General features: G+C 32.5%; 1 protein-coding gene and 1 pseudogene across 1 annotated transcript; both read right to left on the bottom strand.

Moving 5' to 3' along the window:
- The window catches only part of LOC128174831 (uncharacterized), a 394,133-nt pseudogene that overhangs the window by 117,358 nt on the left and 257,959 nt on the right, over positions 1-18,816 (bottom strand).
- LOC128171891 (uncharacterized) lies at positions 12,952-14,405 on the bottom strand. Its single transcript, XM_052837665.1, has 6 exons — positions 14,021-14,405; positions 13,833-13,895; positions 13,687-13,740; positions 13,531-13,596; positions 13,381-13,446; positions 12,952-13,176 (listed from the first exon to the last, which is right to left on the bottom strand). Exons 1-6 carry the CDS (start codon positions 14,342-14,344, stop codon positions 13,108-13,110), a joined length of 642 nt encoding a protein of 213 aa, XP_052693625.1. The 5' UTR covers positions 14,345-14,405; the 3' UTR covers positions 12,952-13,107.

Here is an 18,816-nt window from a genome sequence, read left to right as displayed (position 1 = left end):
GAAACAGAAATCAACACCAATACCATAAGCCGCTTCACATATTTATTTTTGAAAACATTCTGTAGTAGTTTGATCTTTTTCACTACTGTATATGATATATTTTGAACTTCGCGTTGTGTTTTTACATGATATTTCACCCAGATAATTTTGAGTCCACCTGTTAAGGCTATTAACGAAGAAAAACAGAAGAATTTGATAAGTTGAAAATATAATATATTCGTAATTAAATAATAATTGATGACGATGAGGAGCTAGTGTACCTTAGTGACCAAAATGAATAACGAAAAATCAAAGAAAAAAGTAATTTTCCAAAATAAATATGGAATTTGAGTCTACTTAAAATTGCCACAAGGAGGGCGACTTCGTACCTTGATGCAAAGTTCAGTGAAGAAGCCCCGAGAATGTGCTCGGGTTTACATACTTGTTACACAATAGTGAACACTTAAAACAGAATTGGCCAGTAAGAATTTACGTTTTATAATAGATGAAAGAGAAAATGAATAACGAACCCGATGAATTTGGAAATAATTTAAGTAGGTACTACTACACTCCTCCTCCTTTAAACAGTTATTACATTTTATTCAATAAAATTAATAATTGTAACAATACGTCATGTTATAAATAAATCAACAAATTGTAACTTTAACTGTACAACAAATGTCTTTAGACATACATTATTTAATCAGTTTAATGTTCAATAATTTTTTCGAAGTTTGGAATGATGCAGCAGTCTCCAATCACTTCACTTTTAACTTTCTTTCCGTTTTCTCGAAGACTTTTGATGACTGATGTTTTGCCGTTGTTTTCTCCCAGGAAAATATCGATTTCCTCATCTCGACAATTAATTCGACATTCCTCTTCCAGGAAAGATGGCGCAAATAGGCCTCTCTGTTGTGCCCCTCTCTTCCTCTAGGCCAGGGCCTTTTCTTCTTTTAAATTCTTTCTTTTTCTTTCTTCTGGCGCACCAAGGCGGAAAGGTACACAATGTCCAGGTTCAACGTAAAAAATGTTTTCTTTTTCCTGAAACTCTAAAATGGCTCCCCTGTGTATGCGAATGTGTACGCGACCTTAATTTTGGAACACAAAGTTCTTATGACACACAGAACATTTGAAGATATTAATATATTTAGTATGGACTTTGTTCCAATGGTTAATATATCTTCGGAAAGTAGAAAAAGGGCCTAGTTTCCTACACGTCTCCACCCCACAGATGGTGTCGTCGACCCACAGCTTTCTTTCATTCTCCTGGAATTGCTGCAATTCCTAGTTTGAAACATTAATATCGAGAAAGTCCATCTGGAAATACATATGTTAATAATAATTTAAGAACATGTATAGTTTTTACTGAATTAAAATGCATCTGAACACTAGGATAAAACAAATAATAATCATTTACCATAAACCAAAACACTGTATACATTAATTTTATTAAAAATTCTGCATATTTTATTTTATAAATCAAGGATATCCCGCGGTTTTATAAGGCGCCCTCTCTTGTACATTTCCCCGGGGGTGGCTGATCTATTTCCCCAGTGTCTGAGTCTGAACAGTTTACTGAGTCATCATCTGAAACCCAATTAACAGGAGGATTTTTACCCAGATATTGTTTGAGATGATCTTTATTGACTGATATAACTGGAGATGTCGCATCTCTCTGTATCCTACAAATGGATGTGCACACATCTTCCACAACTAAATAAGCATTAATCATTGCTTTTTTTCTCATCTGTAAAGTACAATAAACCCGTCGAAATACAGGCACACGAGGATACACGTTTTCACAAATATATTTTCCATCCTACTGACTACAAAATGGATTTAAAACCTGATAAAAAAAAATCTGGTAATTTGAGATGATATATATATATAACATGTGCTTTGATTAAATACAAAGAAAAAAACTTACCTGTACAGAAATATATCCTTCCGATAAGTTAGTCCTAGCGCCAAAATAACCGGATGTTTGTCTTTGTTAGAAATATGCTTGAGAGTTTACAAAACGTTTCATGTGCTAAGGGAGACAACTTCAAAAAGCGTCCGACAGAGTCCAGAGAAAGCGAGTCCTCTGATAATGTGGTTAATTTCAAATGAAGCTAAATCTGTTACTAAACTCAGAAGCAACTAAATAACGTATTTTTGTTTGAAGGTTAGGAGCTAAGCTCATAATTTTGAATAACTCTTAAGTATGTCCTGGACAAATCTTTCACCACATAAACGTTTATGGTTGACACAGACGGACGACGGACAAAATGTGATCAGAATAGCTCACGTGAGCTTTCAGCCCAGGTGTCAGGTGAGCTAAGAATTTAGTTTTCTACTAAAAAGTATAATCCTATCCTAATCAATTTATATCAAAATAAAGTTGTAATTAAATTATTTATTTCTAACGCGGGGTTTTAAAAAAATTTCTTTGAAATCGGTCTTTGTGAGTGAGGAAAATAATATTTAGCGGCCAATATGTGCATCAAAACTTAATAATAACATATTTACGACATATATTAAAGTAAAATTTGAGGGATTTAATTTATATCTGTTGCTTATTTTTCGAAAATTTACAAAGCAAAATTCTTTTTTTTTGGAATGTATTTCGGTCTCTAGACCATGTCCCTCCTCTTCCCGTGAAACAACAAACCCTTTGCTAAAAATATGACAAATAACAATAATTAAAACCACTCGAAAGGAATTTTTGTTTCACGGAGGGGGTGGGGGAAAGATGTTTTAAAAAAAAATTCCATTTCTGTTCATTGTTTTCTATTATGAAATGAGCTATTTTAACCCAAAATTAAAAGCGATCTTTTTTTGTTTGACCAAATCATTTATATTTAATAAAAAGATCTCTTTTGTTTGACCAAATCATTTATATTTAATAAAAATATACATAAATGTTAACATTATAATAAAAAAATTACTTTAATTAGACAACTTTCAAAAAATGACTTTTAGTTAGGCGGCTGAACAATGTTATCGTTCGCAGTCCTTATAGAATAAAGCTAAATCGGTTGTTAAATGAGAATTTTACAAAAAGAAAAGCAATTAGTAAAATAAAAAAAAAAACTTCCAAAAAGACAAACAAAGTTTGTAATCTCAACAGCATCAGTAATTGAGAATGCAGCCCTAAAGATGAAAGGGGCTCTGAACGTTGTATACATGTATTAACAAAAAACCAGCATATCACTTCCTGGTAAATGCTCTTGATTTTCACTAAAACGGGCATTCTGTTTCCATCTGTAGTCAAATGGCTAATGAGGGTAGGTTCCCTGTCTGGAAGTAATTCATGACAGATTTTCTCGGTGGTGAAGTGTTCACAGCCGATGGATGCATCCATGGTAAGGGTTGCTTAGCATTTTCCTGAATGATATGTGCATTTGCTCTTATAAGTACGCTTACGACAAAGCTTGTTTTTTGCATCGAACCTATGATTGTTTTCTCAGTGGCAAGATTTTTAGTTATGGTGTAAGTACTCTGTGGTGCAGGCTGGAATGGATTTCTGTCCCGATACCAGTATAGTGGATTGTTGTTGTGGCCGTCACTTTCAAATGGTATAGGTGTTGGAGGTCAGTTCCAGAGTGTCCTTCAGGTACTTTCTTTAACGTCTCTTACCTTCTTCAACCATCTCCACCAGCATGGGACCATTCTTACTCCCACTGCATTGCAGTGCGATGTAGGATAGAGCTGGACAGTTGAGGGCCAGGAATATTTCTTGTAGGGTGATCCCCATTATCGGGTTTTCCATTAAGGCTACCCATAGGCTTATGTTTGGTTTAAGCAGTCTTTGGACCCCGGCTGTCTGTCTGCATTTCTTCCTACAGATTGGAAGTTGCAGTACAGGCATTTAAGGGTCTATTTCCAGTAAATTTCTTTTTGTCGTTCAGCTTTAAAGGCATCTCTATGGTAATCTAAATTGTGAAATTCATGGCACTACCATCCCCTGGGCGCCACATGTTGGGCCAGATATAAAAACAAGCCACATTTTTAAAAATCGTCTTCTCTACTCCCGCACATGTGAGGAAAAAACAGGTTGCATAGTTATGATGTCCATGAAGCCATGAAAACAACAAATGCCTGCAAGAAATTTTCGCATATAAGCATTTAACACCATTCTACATATACAGCAAACGTTTCTTCTCCCATTGACAACAGCTTGTCTTTGGCCAGTATATAGATTGGGCATTAGTGATCCAGCTGGAATTAAGTGAGGTCCTCTTGCTTTTCTTTGAAGAGAAAAGGTATGCCTGCTAGAGTTAGGCAGTCTTCTGCGTCTATAAATTAAATAAAGCATTTACCTTCAGAATTTTTTTTCAGGTTATGTGTAGTTTATTAGTTAATTATTTTCATGAACTCTTTATTTAAATAAAGAGTTCATTCTAAAGTATGTATAACTAATCACTTAATGTTTTTTTTTTGTTAGAACAGATTGTGTGCAACAAGAATAATGTTTGTATATTGTTTCGTCCAATCAATAAATGTGAAGCTTCCTTAGTTGTCTTACTGAGAACTTGATGTACATTCTTGTACATGATATTGTCTCTGATCGCTAATCCATTCACACCTGTAGCAGAAGCAGAGATGGGTTTCGTTGAAGGAGTGACATACTTATAAAGTAATTGATCATTAATACAGTAGCAATACTATTTATAACGTACACTGTAAAAAATGTGTTTAGCTCCGGAACATTTTTCTAAACACCAACCATGTTAGAGGTTTTTTATGTGTTTAATTTTTTAACATGTTCATAACATATTTACATAAATGCTTAAAATCTTAACATGTTACTCATGTTTTGCGATTAGGTGATAAACACATGGAATTTCAGGTGTTTAAAATCTAAACACATTTATTCAATGGTTCTAAGGCATACTCAAAAAATTTTACAAGGGATACATATTTTTTTAGATGGCTATTTTGTATATTTTGATAGAAAAATCTGAAATGAGACTGGAATATACATATCAAACTTTTATTAAAATAATCTTTTAATTTTTCGAAAATGTACAGATAATTTTAAAAATTCATGTATTCAAGTTTCAATTGTCTTTTCTACAGTTCTTATTACAAACGAAAAGAATGTTTACTACTTTATTTTCAGACATGTGACAATCTAATGACTAATTGGCTAGCTCATCATCAACCTTTCTGGAAAACTTGAGGTAGCTGGTCGACATGAAGAAGTAATTCTTTCTGTCCTGATGTACATAGTTTTGAAGAAACCCCTACAACTGATATCGTTTAGGATATGTCAGATCTAGCGCATAGTACGGAAAGATTAAAATGTTCAGCGCTTCCTTTATGTTGTGCCCCACATTCATACTGACACCATCACCAACCACGATACAAGTTGATACAGATTCATCTCCATTAGTGACAACAACAAGCCTTGGTGCCTCAGATTTTTCACCAGTCAGTACCATGTTGGAAGACTGTATAATGAAATATCGTTATATAAAGATAAGTCAGTCATGTAATTTTCTTTCCCAAATGTGTATTTTCAGGATAAAAATTATTTAATTCCTTGAGTAGAAATCACATATCTTGCAAATTTATGGATATATAATATTGGCACATGGAAATGCTATACCCCATATAATTTCCAACATAATAGAAGGAATACATGTAATATAGAAATGTATAAATTCAATGTGTGGATTAAAAAAGGGATTGGGTTTTGGTAAGGACCCCCTTCCTGATTTTCAGTTATTAAATTTATGTAATACACTTATCAAAAAGAAGCTTATTAACTTGTTACTACACGGCAGATTTCCATACCTTGCATTTTGAATTCAGTGGCACCATTGCTTATCCCATTGACTGGTATTTAATTTGCTGTGATACTGCTTCCATGCAACTGAGGATGTCCAGCTCACTATCCTTAACATAATTATACTTAATTACAATTTTATGTACATTGTCAATCATTCAGCAAATTATTCTGATCACTTTTTGTCCACTGGTACATGTAACATGTACAGTAAAATATGTTCATAATGAACTCTCAGTTATAAGAATTATCATTATTGCCTGTTATTGGTCTTTAAAGTAACCGTTGATGCCCAGTCAAAGAATCTTAACAATACAAGTTATGACAGCTTGGAATCGTGTTTTATTCTGTTCTAGGCAGATGTTTACAATATCAGGAAACGATGCTTTTGTGAGCACCATTACAGTATTTATTATGGTAATAAATTCAGAATGATGCTAATTTCAAATAAAAACACAATACAGAAAAGTGATAACTTTGCACTAACGAATGCCTGAAAATAAATATACTCAAAACCATGTGCACTCGGACTGGACTCGGTCCTTAAAAAAGCTAGCACACCATTCACAAAGCTTAAAGCTTTAGTTTTTAAACAGAACCGTGGAAAACGTGAAACGTACTGTTTTAAAAAGCATACGGAATCGATCTGTGAAACTAGTGTAGTAGCATGTTCTAGTGTTCTGTACATACCTTAAAGCTCTACTGAAGTCATTTAAACGACAGGCCACTGTCAGCCATATTAGTTTATATAGCCCTAATATCTGCCAACCACGTACTACCCAGGTGAATGGTCACGCACGAATGATTTTGTTGAGATTGTCAACGTGTTCGAGTCGCATCGGCCAAAACAAAAGGCATACTTAAGAAAATAATTTCCGGCGTATGAAAAATACGACAAAACGCAAAGGTTTCGGAAATGCCCCGAGTTCAGAAATAAAATAAAATACATGTACTTTACTACTCATTCTTGACGTTGAAGAACTGCTGGCAACACACGGGCTCCGAGCGCACGGGAAGGAAAATTTCTACTTCGAATATCAATATCGGCTCTTTATTTCAAAAGTTCAGGAAATAATTTTTTTTAAAGCGTATCGGCCTACACTGTACATGTACCTTTACATGCATTAAATTGAAAAATAAAATAACGACAACATGACATTGTAAAAGTGTTAGAGAAATTCAACACGAACCGAGTAAAACCACGCGTTTACCTCCAGCACAGACTGTTAACGATATGCTTTGCTCATGCGCAGAGCGGTGTCTGAAAATTAAAGTACATGTTAAACGTGTAAACACAAGGGAGAAATTATTAGTTATTGCTTCAAGAATGCGAACGCTTACTAGGATAGACACAATTGGAAACAAGTTTTATAGAAACAAAAATATTGCTTTGGATGGCATTTTAGACTCTATTTTGTATTGTAGCAGTGCCTTAAATATGGATTTTGAAAGAGATGGTGACGATAATGTTATATAAAAGTATGTTAAAGTTTTCTACCCTTCATACTCATAAATAATTCACATGTTGATGTACATGTATCATGCATTTTTTAATGACACACTCTCTCTCATGACAATGTGAAATAAGTGTATATGAGCAGAGGTTTTATTAATTAGTCTTCTTTTTCTTAGTAAGCTGCACCTGAAATATGGATCTTGATTTTACTTAAGTTTTTTAAATGTACATTGAAAACACTTTTTCAACCACAATCAACTTGATTGAAATGGGGGTTTTCGGTGAATTTATTTATTGCAAAACACTGAAATACACCTTTAATTACAAATTTTATCAATTTTTTCATCAGAAACAATCAATTAGGAACTTCACTATCCAGCAACCAAGCCCCTTGTGGTAACACTATCCGGGCTGTGCCAGTGAATGAATCTAGTTGAGTCCTCCGACTCAATTGAAATCGTCAATCACTAGTAGAACAACTAAATATTGCACTATGTCCCATTCATATTAGTATATATATATATATATATATATATATATATATATATATATATATATATATATAAGCCTAATTATATCTACTTTGGTTGCATAATACATTTATAATCTATACAAAGTATTAAATTTGATGTTTCCATGGGAATGATATACCTGCTATCAAATCTTGAACGTCTCCTAACACATCCCTTTCTTTCAGCCATCCAATAACACCATCAGCGCCCAAGTCTTCGAAACTTCTCATCCTCTCACGAGTCTCAGCCATTTTGATAACCCGGCGCAAATCGGATTTGGCGCGAAACGGAAGTGTGTTGCAGAAGAAAAGCCAAAGTAATTCGTATTTAGATTAGTCGCACAGTTAACACGAACGTAAATAAAAGTTTCTAACCATCTCCGAAATTCGAAAATATAAGACCATATATCTTCATTCGTAGAATTTAATCCTATTTTTCTCTTTTTACAATCTGAAGAATGCACAACTATATTTATGTCTCTGGTACAACTTAATGGATTTTTTGTCTATAACATCTTCCTATACCATGGCTTGGAAATGTCCTATCTGTGTTATTTTTACTGCAGTAACTTTGCGAATTTTAATCAGGCATATATTCTCAGAACATTCATAGAAACCAGATTTCCGGGTAGAATGCAGGGTCTCTGGATGCAAACAAGTATATCGGAAATACAATTCGTATTATCGTGACACAATGAAATACCATTTGGATATGTTGGATACACAGGCAGAGTTTGTTGTAAACAATACACCAGTTCAAGAAACGAATGATGCACAGACAGCCCGTGTTCATAATAATGTTTCGGTTCATAAAACGAACGATCTCGAAATGGTAAGACTATTCAGCTGTTTTTTTTCCTGTAAATTTATAAATATTACATGTACAGTGGGTCAGTAGATGTTCTCCTTCTTTTGCACTGAATTCTCAAATATTAAAAAAAACACTTTGTTTAATAAACAAGTTATGGTATTGTAGGCTATGGATGTTCCCATGAACATGGATGGTTATAATGATCATGAAAATGATGAAGAGGATAATATGCAGGACAATTACACAGATGATTATTTAGACAAACGCAAAGCTGTGTCGTTCATCATGAATCTAAAAGATATGTACAGGATACGTGAGGTATATATGTTGATATTCGTAATGTTATATATTGTCGTTCATTCATATTATTTATTCACCGTGCATGTATTATACATTCATGTTTATCTATCTATCTATCTATCTCTCGATACTACTCGCCCTTAATTCTGAGTACTCTGAGTAGGGTGCGCTGCTTGTTAAAAGATAAAGAGAAGTGAGTAAAGTAAAATTTCAACAGAATGAAAAGGGGATAGTAATATTATTATGTTTTAGTGAAGATAAAAGATAAGATAATTTATACTGTAGATTCCTATTTTATGCAAGTACTTAATTCCACTATTTTAACTGTTTTGCATCTAATCACGGGAATATAAAATTACGAGTGCTGAAATTTTATTATATTTCCATTTAGTTTATATCAAAAGCAAGATTTTTTAATCAGTGATATGTGCTTCTCACGATTATACACATATGTATTAAGACCTCTATATGACTGTTAACAAAAATATACCCATTTTCTATGATGGTTACTCTTGCATTTGAATAATAAGCCATCAAAAATTAATAATTTGTTTATGATATCAGGTAATAAAATCTCTCACAAAGCCCTTTGGCCTTATTGGGATTTTTTTTCACAAGACTGCATTTTTATAAAGAAAAAACAAAAAACAAATAAACCTCAAATAATGATTCTGTATTCTTTTTAATTTTTTGCAGACAGCTGCCGAAGATGTTGCTAGTGGGGACAATAATAATGTAGAGAGTTGTTTCCACATACTGAGGACCAGATTACGTCATTTTATGCAGGACTTACACTGAAATATCTGAGCGCACCTTCGGTAAGATATTTGATATTGAACTACCTTTTAATGGAGTGGTCACAGCACATGAGAGAAATAAGTTTATAAAAGAAAACTTTCTATACATTGTAAGTATGCATTTATATTTTAAAAAACTTGTTTATTTTGACATCAAAATAAAAATTTTGTTTCAAACTCTATAGGTACATTTGTTTATAATTAGGGCCCCACATGAAAATGCATGAGTTCTATAGGAATATCATTGTCCATCTGTTTGTGAGGAAGAATTAGAATTATGTTCAGAACAATGTATTGAAGATGAAAAACACTTTCTTTTATACTGCACTTTGTATAAAAATCTACAACAGAAATTCAAATATTTCTATATGGCCGACCGAATTTTGAAGAATTTGATAATAGTCAATATTTATTTGTTTCATTGATCAATAAATACCCATTACAAACTGCTACATTTATAAACTCTGCATACCAGCTCAGGAAAAATAATATTCAAAAGTAAATGTGCTAAAATTTTGTACATCAGAAATGTAATTTATCAATGTTCATAGGTAAATATAATATAAATCTGAAATTATGCATGTTTAAAGTAGTAGTAGGGGGGTGGTGATACTAGCACACATCAACATATCTATGCAATATGTAAATTAACTCAAAAGGCTTGAAATGTCATCCGCCTACTGTACTATATAATACCTAGGCTCTGCATAATTATGTAAAATAATACCTATGCAATATGTAAATTAACTCAAAAGGCTTGAAATGTCATCCGCCTACTGTACTATATAATACCTATGCAATATGTAAATTAACTAAAAGGCTTGAAATGTCATCCGCCTACTGTACTATATAATACCTACGAAATATGTAAATTAAGTCAAAAGGCTTGAAGTGTCGATTAGCATACTGTACTATATAATGTCTACGAAGTATGTAAATTAAGTCAAAGGCTTGATTGCTCTGCATAATCAACCTCGCCTATTGTAATATATAACATCTACGAAAAATGTAAATAAGGTCAAAAGGCTCAAGATCTAACTCCACCCCATATGATAATATGCAAAATGCTTAGACTTTACTATATGTTCTTACAGATCTACCATAAAACAGAACTCCAGCTAACAGGAATCATTTAACATTTATTAGCGCAATACTAAAGAACATTAATATCAGTACATCTTTTGTATATATAAAACAACCAAAAATATATATAATTAACAACAATTACAAATGTACATAAAATGATTGTATAATTGCATCATAAAAATGTCTATTGCAACATGCCTCATGTATATAAAAATAACAACAAAAAATAAAATAAGAGCATTAATCACTATTAATCACAAATGTATATCAAATGATTATTTATAATGCTGGAATAAAAACATAAACTCACTATCAACTGTATCATAAACAAAAAAAAAAAGTTTCCATGCCTCATGTATGTAAAAAAATAAAAATACATAAAATCACTATCAATCACAAATGTACATCAAATGATTATTTATAATACTGAAATGAAAATGAAAAATTCAACAAAATTTTACAATATTACATAAAATGATTGTTTGCAACATTGAAACAAAAATGAAAATAAGCAAAACTAAAATACATGTATTAGCGGAACTTAAATATAATTTTGATAAGAATTCATACAATTAATAAACTACGAAAAGAAGTATTTATCAAAACATTAATTAAGCATACTAGATGATTGTGTATATATGGAAAGATATGAAGTTATAAGAACACTTTGGAAAAATGAGCAGATTAAGCATTTGAATATAGTAGTTAGTGAATATAAGGATGTAAAAAAAAATAATAATTGTGATACAACTGACCAAGTTTAGGTCTTTTTGCTTTATAAGATATAAAGCATACAAGTATAAAAGATTGAAGAACAAATCTTGCAAGAGCAATGAGCTATAACTATTAAGCATGAAGCGGAAAATATAGACACAAACGTATGAGTAAACAAGCAATGTCATCCTTCATCATTGTTTACTTATCTCACATATATTCACATTTCCATATAAACCTACTAATGTGTCAACAGAAAATTTAATTTTGCTTAAACATTTAAAATAGTCTTAAAATTATGCACCCACAATAATAGTATAAAGAATGATATATAAATTTAAATTGTTGAGAATGTAATTAAAGTAAAGAAAGTACATTTTTGAACAAACAAACTACAATGATTCAGAAGTTGAATCAATTTCTCCGAACCCTAATCTATTTCCGTATCTGTATATTTCTAGTTCATCGTCATCATCAATATAGTGAGCCAAAATGTCTGCTTGTAAATTATGCTGTCGCCGTATATGACGTTTACAATGATGAACGATACAAAAGATGAAGATGCAAATGATGGATGTTATTAAACTTGCTGAAAAAAACAGTGGAATAGATTTGTAAAGGTTTTTTCTATCAAATAATATCAGCAATCATTTCATGTTTCCTCAACCACAAGAGGTACACTTAGCCATACATTAAGGTGACTCTATACATCATGGTTTAATATGATAAATTGTTAAAATGTGATGTTTGAAAATTGAAATATACAATTATTGTAATTGAATGCAGGGAGAATTTCAGATGAAATGACATTTAGATAAAATGTACTTACTTAACAAAAATAATATTTGGCTATAAATTTGATGCATTTTGAATTTATATCCATTCCTAGATCAAGTTCAGTTCTTTTTCCATGATCAAATTATTCATATAAAATCTAATGTGTAGAATCTCCTTAAGTACTTGACAGATTTCCATTAGTACACACTATAGTCGATGCCAAAACGTTGTGTTCTTTTTCTAGTTCTTGGGGGTAATATTTTCTGATTTATTGGCTGAGTAGACTTATTTTTCAATTTCTTTTTACTTGACTGCTTAACTTCAAATACTTTTTTCACAAAAATCTTCAGTTGAATATAAATGTGTTTGAAAATATCATATATCTCTGTTACTTTCCTCTTAATAATAATGATTTGATTGCAAATAAATGTTAGGAAGCCAGCCACACCTACAAGCAAAAAAACAGCCAGATAAAGCTGTGTATTTAAAATAAAGTTCACAGATTTTCATCAAGTATTTCTTCTGTATGAAGATTTGCAGTTATCTCCCTCCACATGCTATTGTAAGTAAAGCGTCTGTATAAAGCATACGCGGCTAAACTCAGGCAGGATAAAAATGCCAAAGCTGACAGGCAAATAGACACAGCTGAAATATAATGAAGACTTTCTTATGTAGCTATTTGTTTACCTAATTGTATAAAGTTAAATAAAAAACATTTAACCAGTTATCCCCCTCCACATGCTATTGTAAGTTAAGCGTCTGTATAAAGCATACACAGCTAAACTCAGGCAGGATAAAAATGCCAAACCTGATTGGTAAATACACACTGCTGAAATATAATGAAGACTTTCTTATGTAGTTACTTGATTACCTAATTGTATAAAGGTAAATAAAAAACATTTAACCCAAATATTTACTTATAATGATGGTGAAGGTCCTTCCATTAGTGAAGTCGTTCCCATTTTCACTCTACAAAGTAAATAAATATATAATTATGATGATATTTATAATCCATTCTTGATTAAATTGTATTATTCTGATTGGAAATACATCCTTTTGTCTTTTGTAAAAGGCATATAAGTTATTTACTTTAACTTTGTAATTTATCAATTAGTATAACTTTACCATGGTTATTTGTTAAACAGAAAAATGGATTATATTCCTTTTGTTTACCTCACTGCTGCTTATGCTCTGCAGGGTGGTCGGATGGAGAATTTCAGAGGAGGAAGAAGAAACATGCTACAAAATTGTTATTTATAAATTAGTCTATTTTTACCATGTTTATTGTCTACCCAAAGAAACAACAATAAATATTTTCTTTACCTCCCTAATCTGTGTGCTCTCAAAGGTGATGGCATGGCTGGCAATGGCTGGGGAGGTAGAGGGATGCTGTAAAATAGTAATTCATAAATTAGTCTAACTTTAGCATGACTATTAGTCACTCAAAGAAATCAACATGTATTCTATTTTCATTTTTACCTTACTATTCCTTGCGCTTCCAGTTGTAGTGGGAGGGAAAGTGTCAGAGGCATGCTGTAAAAATGTAATTCAGAAATTAGTCTAACTTTACTATATCATTTTTATTTTTTAAGCAGAGAAATGGATTATATTTTCATTTTGTTTACCTCACTGTTGTCGATGCTTTGAAGAGTAGTCTGATGAGGGACCTCGGTGGAGGGAGAAACATGCTGCAAAATTGTTATGCAGATATTAATCTAACTCTATAATGTCTTTATGTATTAGTTACCAAAACATGAGAAACATGACCCCCCCCCCCCCCCCCCCCCGTTTAAGAAAATACTCAAATGCTTACACATTCGGTTTTTGCCTCTCCCAAATAAAATGTCACTCCACTATCTGTAACAACATGCTGATTCAGGTCCTTACACCTTAATGGTGTAATTTCAATCGCCACAACTTGTACTGAACAGTCTCGGAGATCCAAGAGTCCATCGCCGTCGAAGCGATCAAAGTAAAGGATGGGGATGTCATCAATACAGCCCCTGTACCATCCTCCACCATTCCACATGCATTTTCCAGCACTATCACAAATAGAGTCCAAAGGCTTGCCATGCATGCGAGCAAACAGCATGATGATAAGAATGAAAGAAACGGTACACATGTTCATGTTTGCCATTTTCTTTTCACTTCGGCGTGTTCCTTCGCATTTAATGAATTTCGAGCCCGATTTTATTGTTTCAATTTAAATGAGATATAATGGGATATATATATTTATTTATTTATATAAAACAGTCTGTTTGTGTTCAATTCAATTTAATTTTACGATTTTATATATATTTTGAACTTAATAACTTGATATGTTTTGTTTACGTCTTTATTAATAAGTTCTTAATTTGCAATCTTTTAATCTTATATTTAGCTTTAATTAAAAATTTAATGCTGAAATATTGTTTATCAGACAGTACTGTTTTCAAGGACGAGTCAATGGTCGAGAAGTTATTATATACATTAAAACTTTATTGTGTAAAAATATCTATCATATCAAATTTTCATCAGTTGTATATATAAAAAGTTCGAAGTCTGACATTACCATAATATTTCACCAACCTATGAACATCAAAATCAAGAGTCATAAAATTTGCAAGACTAAAGCTGTTTACTTCTTTACAAGACAATAGTTGTTTGCTATATTTTGAACTTTTCAACTATAATTTATATATCATATGCTGAGTAATCAAAATCAAGAGTCACAAAATTTGCAAGACTAAAGCTGTTTACTTCTTTACAAGAAATAGTTGTTTGCTATATTTTGAACTTTTCAACCGAAATTTATTATTGAAAGGGTTATTAGAGAGTGTATATATATATATGAAAAAGTTCAAACACTGACGACGCATCTAAAAGCAGTCATGGCTTCGAATGCAAGAGCGGTCTTCTCACAGCAAATTGATGATGATGGTGAAACACCTATGTTTGTCATAGAGAAAAATGATTCTCTAAGAATTAGAAAAGGACAGTACTCTATCAAGATGAGCTATTATAACCGGAAAGTTTACTTCCACATTCAAAGTAAGTTATAAACCTTATTAAATAAACCTCTGTTTTATATGGTAATTTATCCAGAAAACGTAAACTAAAATATTCATGATTTTTAAATTATTTGGTATTTTTGATACTACTCTTTGTTTTTATTTATTTATTTATTATTTTTGTTATAATTTTTTAAAGTATTGATATGTTACCATGTAAAACTTTTACGTTTACCTGTTATATCATTAATATATCCATTATTAAATTAAGATTAGATTAAAGTGATTTTACGTTCCTGATGATACTTTAATGTAAAATTTTAACATTTTTCTTTTCTGTAACTAAATCATACGTATATAACCTGTATCCTAGCCACACCAACAACTAAATCATACGTATATAACCTGTATCCTAGCCACACCAAACAACTAAATCATACGTATATAACCTGTATCCTAGCCACACCAAACAACTAAATCATACGTATATAACCTGTATCCTAGCCACACCAAACATCTAAATCATACGTTTATATCGTGTAACCACAATCAACTGCCCTATATTAAAATGATAATGACGAGATTGGTTTGAATAAATAATTTGTAATCAGTAAAGTTCTACTAAACTTTAGAAACAAGAGCCATCAGATCAAATATAGGATTGAAACCATAACATACATAATGTACAGCCATCGCCACTATATCCTGGTTTACATTTTACACAAAATCCTGTTCCAGGATAACATTCTTCACAATTCTCTGGGCAGGGCATCCAGCAATATTCATTGTACGCCACCGGACTAGGACATCCTGTCCAAAAAAACAAGCTCATTTTTAATTCATTGGTTCATTTTGTTTTTTCAGTCATTACTCAAAAGTCTGATATTAATTGCAAATTGCATCATCGCGGTGACTGTTTTTTCTTAGATGTTTTGTAAATTATGTCTTTGTATCATTTTAGGTTCAGACAATCTCAAGTGTTTGTAACCTTATTTGCTATAAAGCATCCCTCGTTATAGATAGTGGACGTTTGCTGAAAATTAAATTTGATTGGAACTCTGTATAAGTATTTTGACTTAAAATCTTGATAGCAATTATCAGAAACATACTGTTTAAGTTCTAAAATACGTATATGACATTCTGTGAAATATCAAAGATGATTTCTTCCCGCGCCGTGATTTCTTGACTTACGAGGTCTTTCATATTATGAAAATTGCTTTTACAAAAGATTTTGTTAAAAAGCGTATCATCTTATAGCTATGAATTGGTTACCATTACTTATAGGGGGCGTGATTAAAACAATATACACCAAAAAAAATTCTGAAAAATACCATAAACTTCCACTTCACAGAGGGCGGTAGCTGCAATAATGTAGCCCTCTCCCGATTTTTTTTTTTTTTTTTTTTTTTTTTTTTTGGGAGAGGGCTACAACTCCATAGGATCTCCGTAATGGTGCAAGTGCGGGAGTGATTCACTCCCGCAACGATTTCGTCTCAAATCGTTTATAAATGACAATAACATTTGCATTTCTTACCTGAACTCAAACGCTGTAGATGTCTATGGCATAAATTAATCCAAAAATATCAAGTATAGTCCATATATCGGTTATTTTTCGTGTATGTCAACAACGAAAGTTGAATTTGTCCGCCATGTTTACTGACCTTGACCGGTTTTATTTTTGGACAGCCAATAAGAATTCAGGAGCGGATCTTGAACTGAATATAGGAATTCCCCTATTTTAAACATAATTAACGTGGTAAATATGAATTTTCCATTATATACCATTTCCTTAAATGGTGTTTTAGTGATATAACGAGGTAAGATCGATTATTTACACTGACATTCACGTTATCAAGCCCATCAAACTCCAAGCGTACATCCCATAAAATCACGCGAGAACTGTCATGGCTGCTGAAAAAGACGACTGGTAAACATGCTGATGTGTTTTATCTGGTTGTGGTTTATATACGGTTAATTTGTTCAACCAGAATTAAAAAATCATTTTATCTAAAGGAAGTCAAATATAAAATCGATCTTTTCAGACCGAAGTCAACCGCATTAAAATATTAATTTTGCACCATTACGGAGATCCTGTGGAATTGTAGCCCTCTCCAGTAAACATCAGATATAAAAAAATCGGAGAGGGCTACATTATTGAGCTAAGAGGGCGGCATACACAAACGGAGAGTAACTGGAATGGTAGGTTACTCCAGGAAGTCGCTCATTGTAGAATATGACGTACTGTCCATAGTATGGACAGTCGATAAGCACGTGGTCAGGAAGGGTAGGTTTGTAGTGCAGATGTCCATCGCGGTAGCAAAGACTACCATCATGTCGATTGACGGTGTTTGAAATGTACACTGAAAATCCAGAGAAGGCTCCAGTACCATTCAGGACATCTTTAGAAGAAAAAAATAGAATAAAACAAGTTGCTGTCCTTTAAAAAAAGGACTACAATACGTGGACCAGTCTTAAGATTATCAAAGTTTCCACCGACTTTTAACCACTAAATTTGTACGTTGGATTACGTATATGTATAGCCCTGCCTTTTTATCTCAGATAATAAAGGGTTCATACTTTAAAAAAAAACTATGATCTATCTATTTATGAAGTCTGCATGTATATTATCAGACATTCGGCGAATTCTACTATTTGCGCACACATTACGATTCGCACTACTTTGTTAACTATGCAGTGACAGCTTTGTTTAAATTAATTTCATATTTTGATGCATTTACTTGAGATTTAAACTTTTATACAGTGGCATAATTATTCACTCACACTTAAATGCGTAACAATTTTTAATCGTGAAGTACTCTAACCTCGCCTACTATAAAAATAAAGTTAAGTTACATGTGTATACAGATAACAACAAAACATTGCAAATTATGCTATTTGATGCCTGTTGTAGTTTCGGCATAACATTAACTTATATTATAATACTGACAGTTCATATCACATGCCGATTATTTCTTTAAAAGGAATACTTTGTTTCTGTACTGACTACTGTTTACAGACAACTTTACAATTACAGCGCCTTAGAACTTATGTGTGCATATGGCATGGAATCCCAATTCCTATTCAGAAAAACTTGTGCTAGCCTGGCTCCCTGAGCTACCCATTACGCACAGGAACCCGGCTAGCTCATGCACAGGCTGAATTTTCCCCATATCATCCGGTTTAACCTCGCTTATACATTTTCTGCAGTGACCTCAGGGTTCACGCAATTATAATCTCGTCAAATTGCATCATATAAATAGCATCAATTTTTATAAAAGTGTATTTTATCGAGTCATGTATCCCAAGTAAGGTTACCTGTTTTGAAATAGATGATTACGTGGTCGAGCCTGTATGTTTTTCCAAGGTTTACCCACCACGTGACTCTTGTATCTGGCTCCGATATTGTACATTGTTCGTGAGACATACCCATAGAGCCTATTTTCCCATCAACAGCCTTGTCGCTAGCCCCCTCAGGTGAAGACAGCCAAGTCTGTTTCTTATAGCTTAAATTTTCCAGATCTACAATTTTTCTACATTTTGTTTCAAAAGGCTTTTTATGGATAAATTAACAATGTTTGCTATTTAATTACATTCTTGTTAATAGTTACGTTATTTTAGA

This window comes from Crassostrea angulata, chromosome 2 (genome assembly GCF_025612915.1).
Source record: "Crassostrea angulata isolate pt1a10 chromosome 2, ASM2561291v2, whole genome shotgun sequence".
NCBI classification, from domain to species: domain Eukaryota; kingdom Metazoa; phylum Mollusca; class Bivalvia; order Ostreida; family Ostreidae; genus Magallana; species Magallana angulata.
The sequence above is the reverse complement of the archived record's forward strand: the minus strand, read 5'-3'. Positions and strand labels throughout refer to the sequence as shown.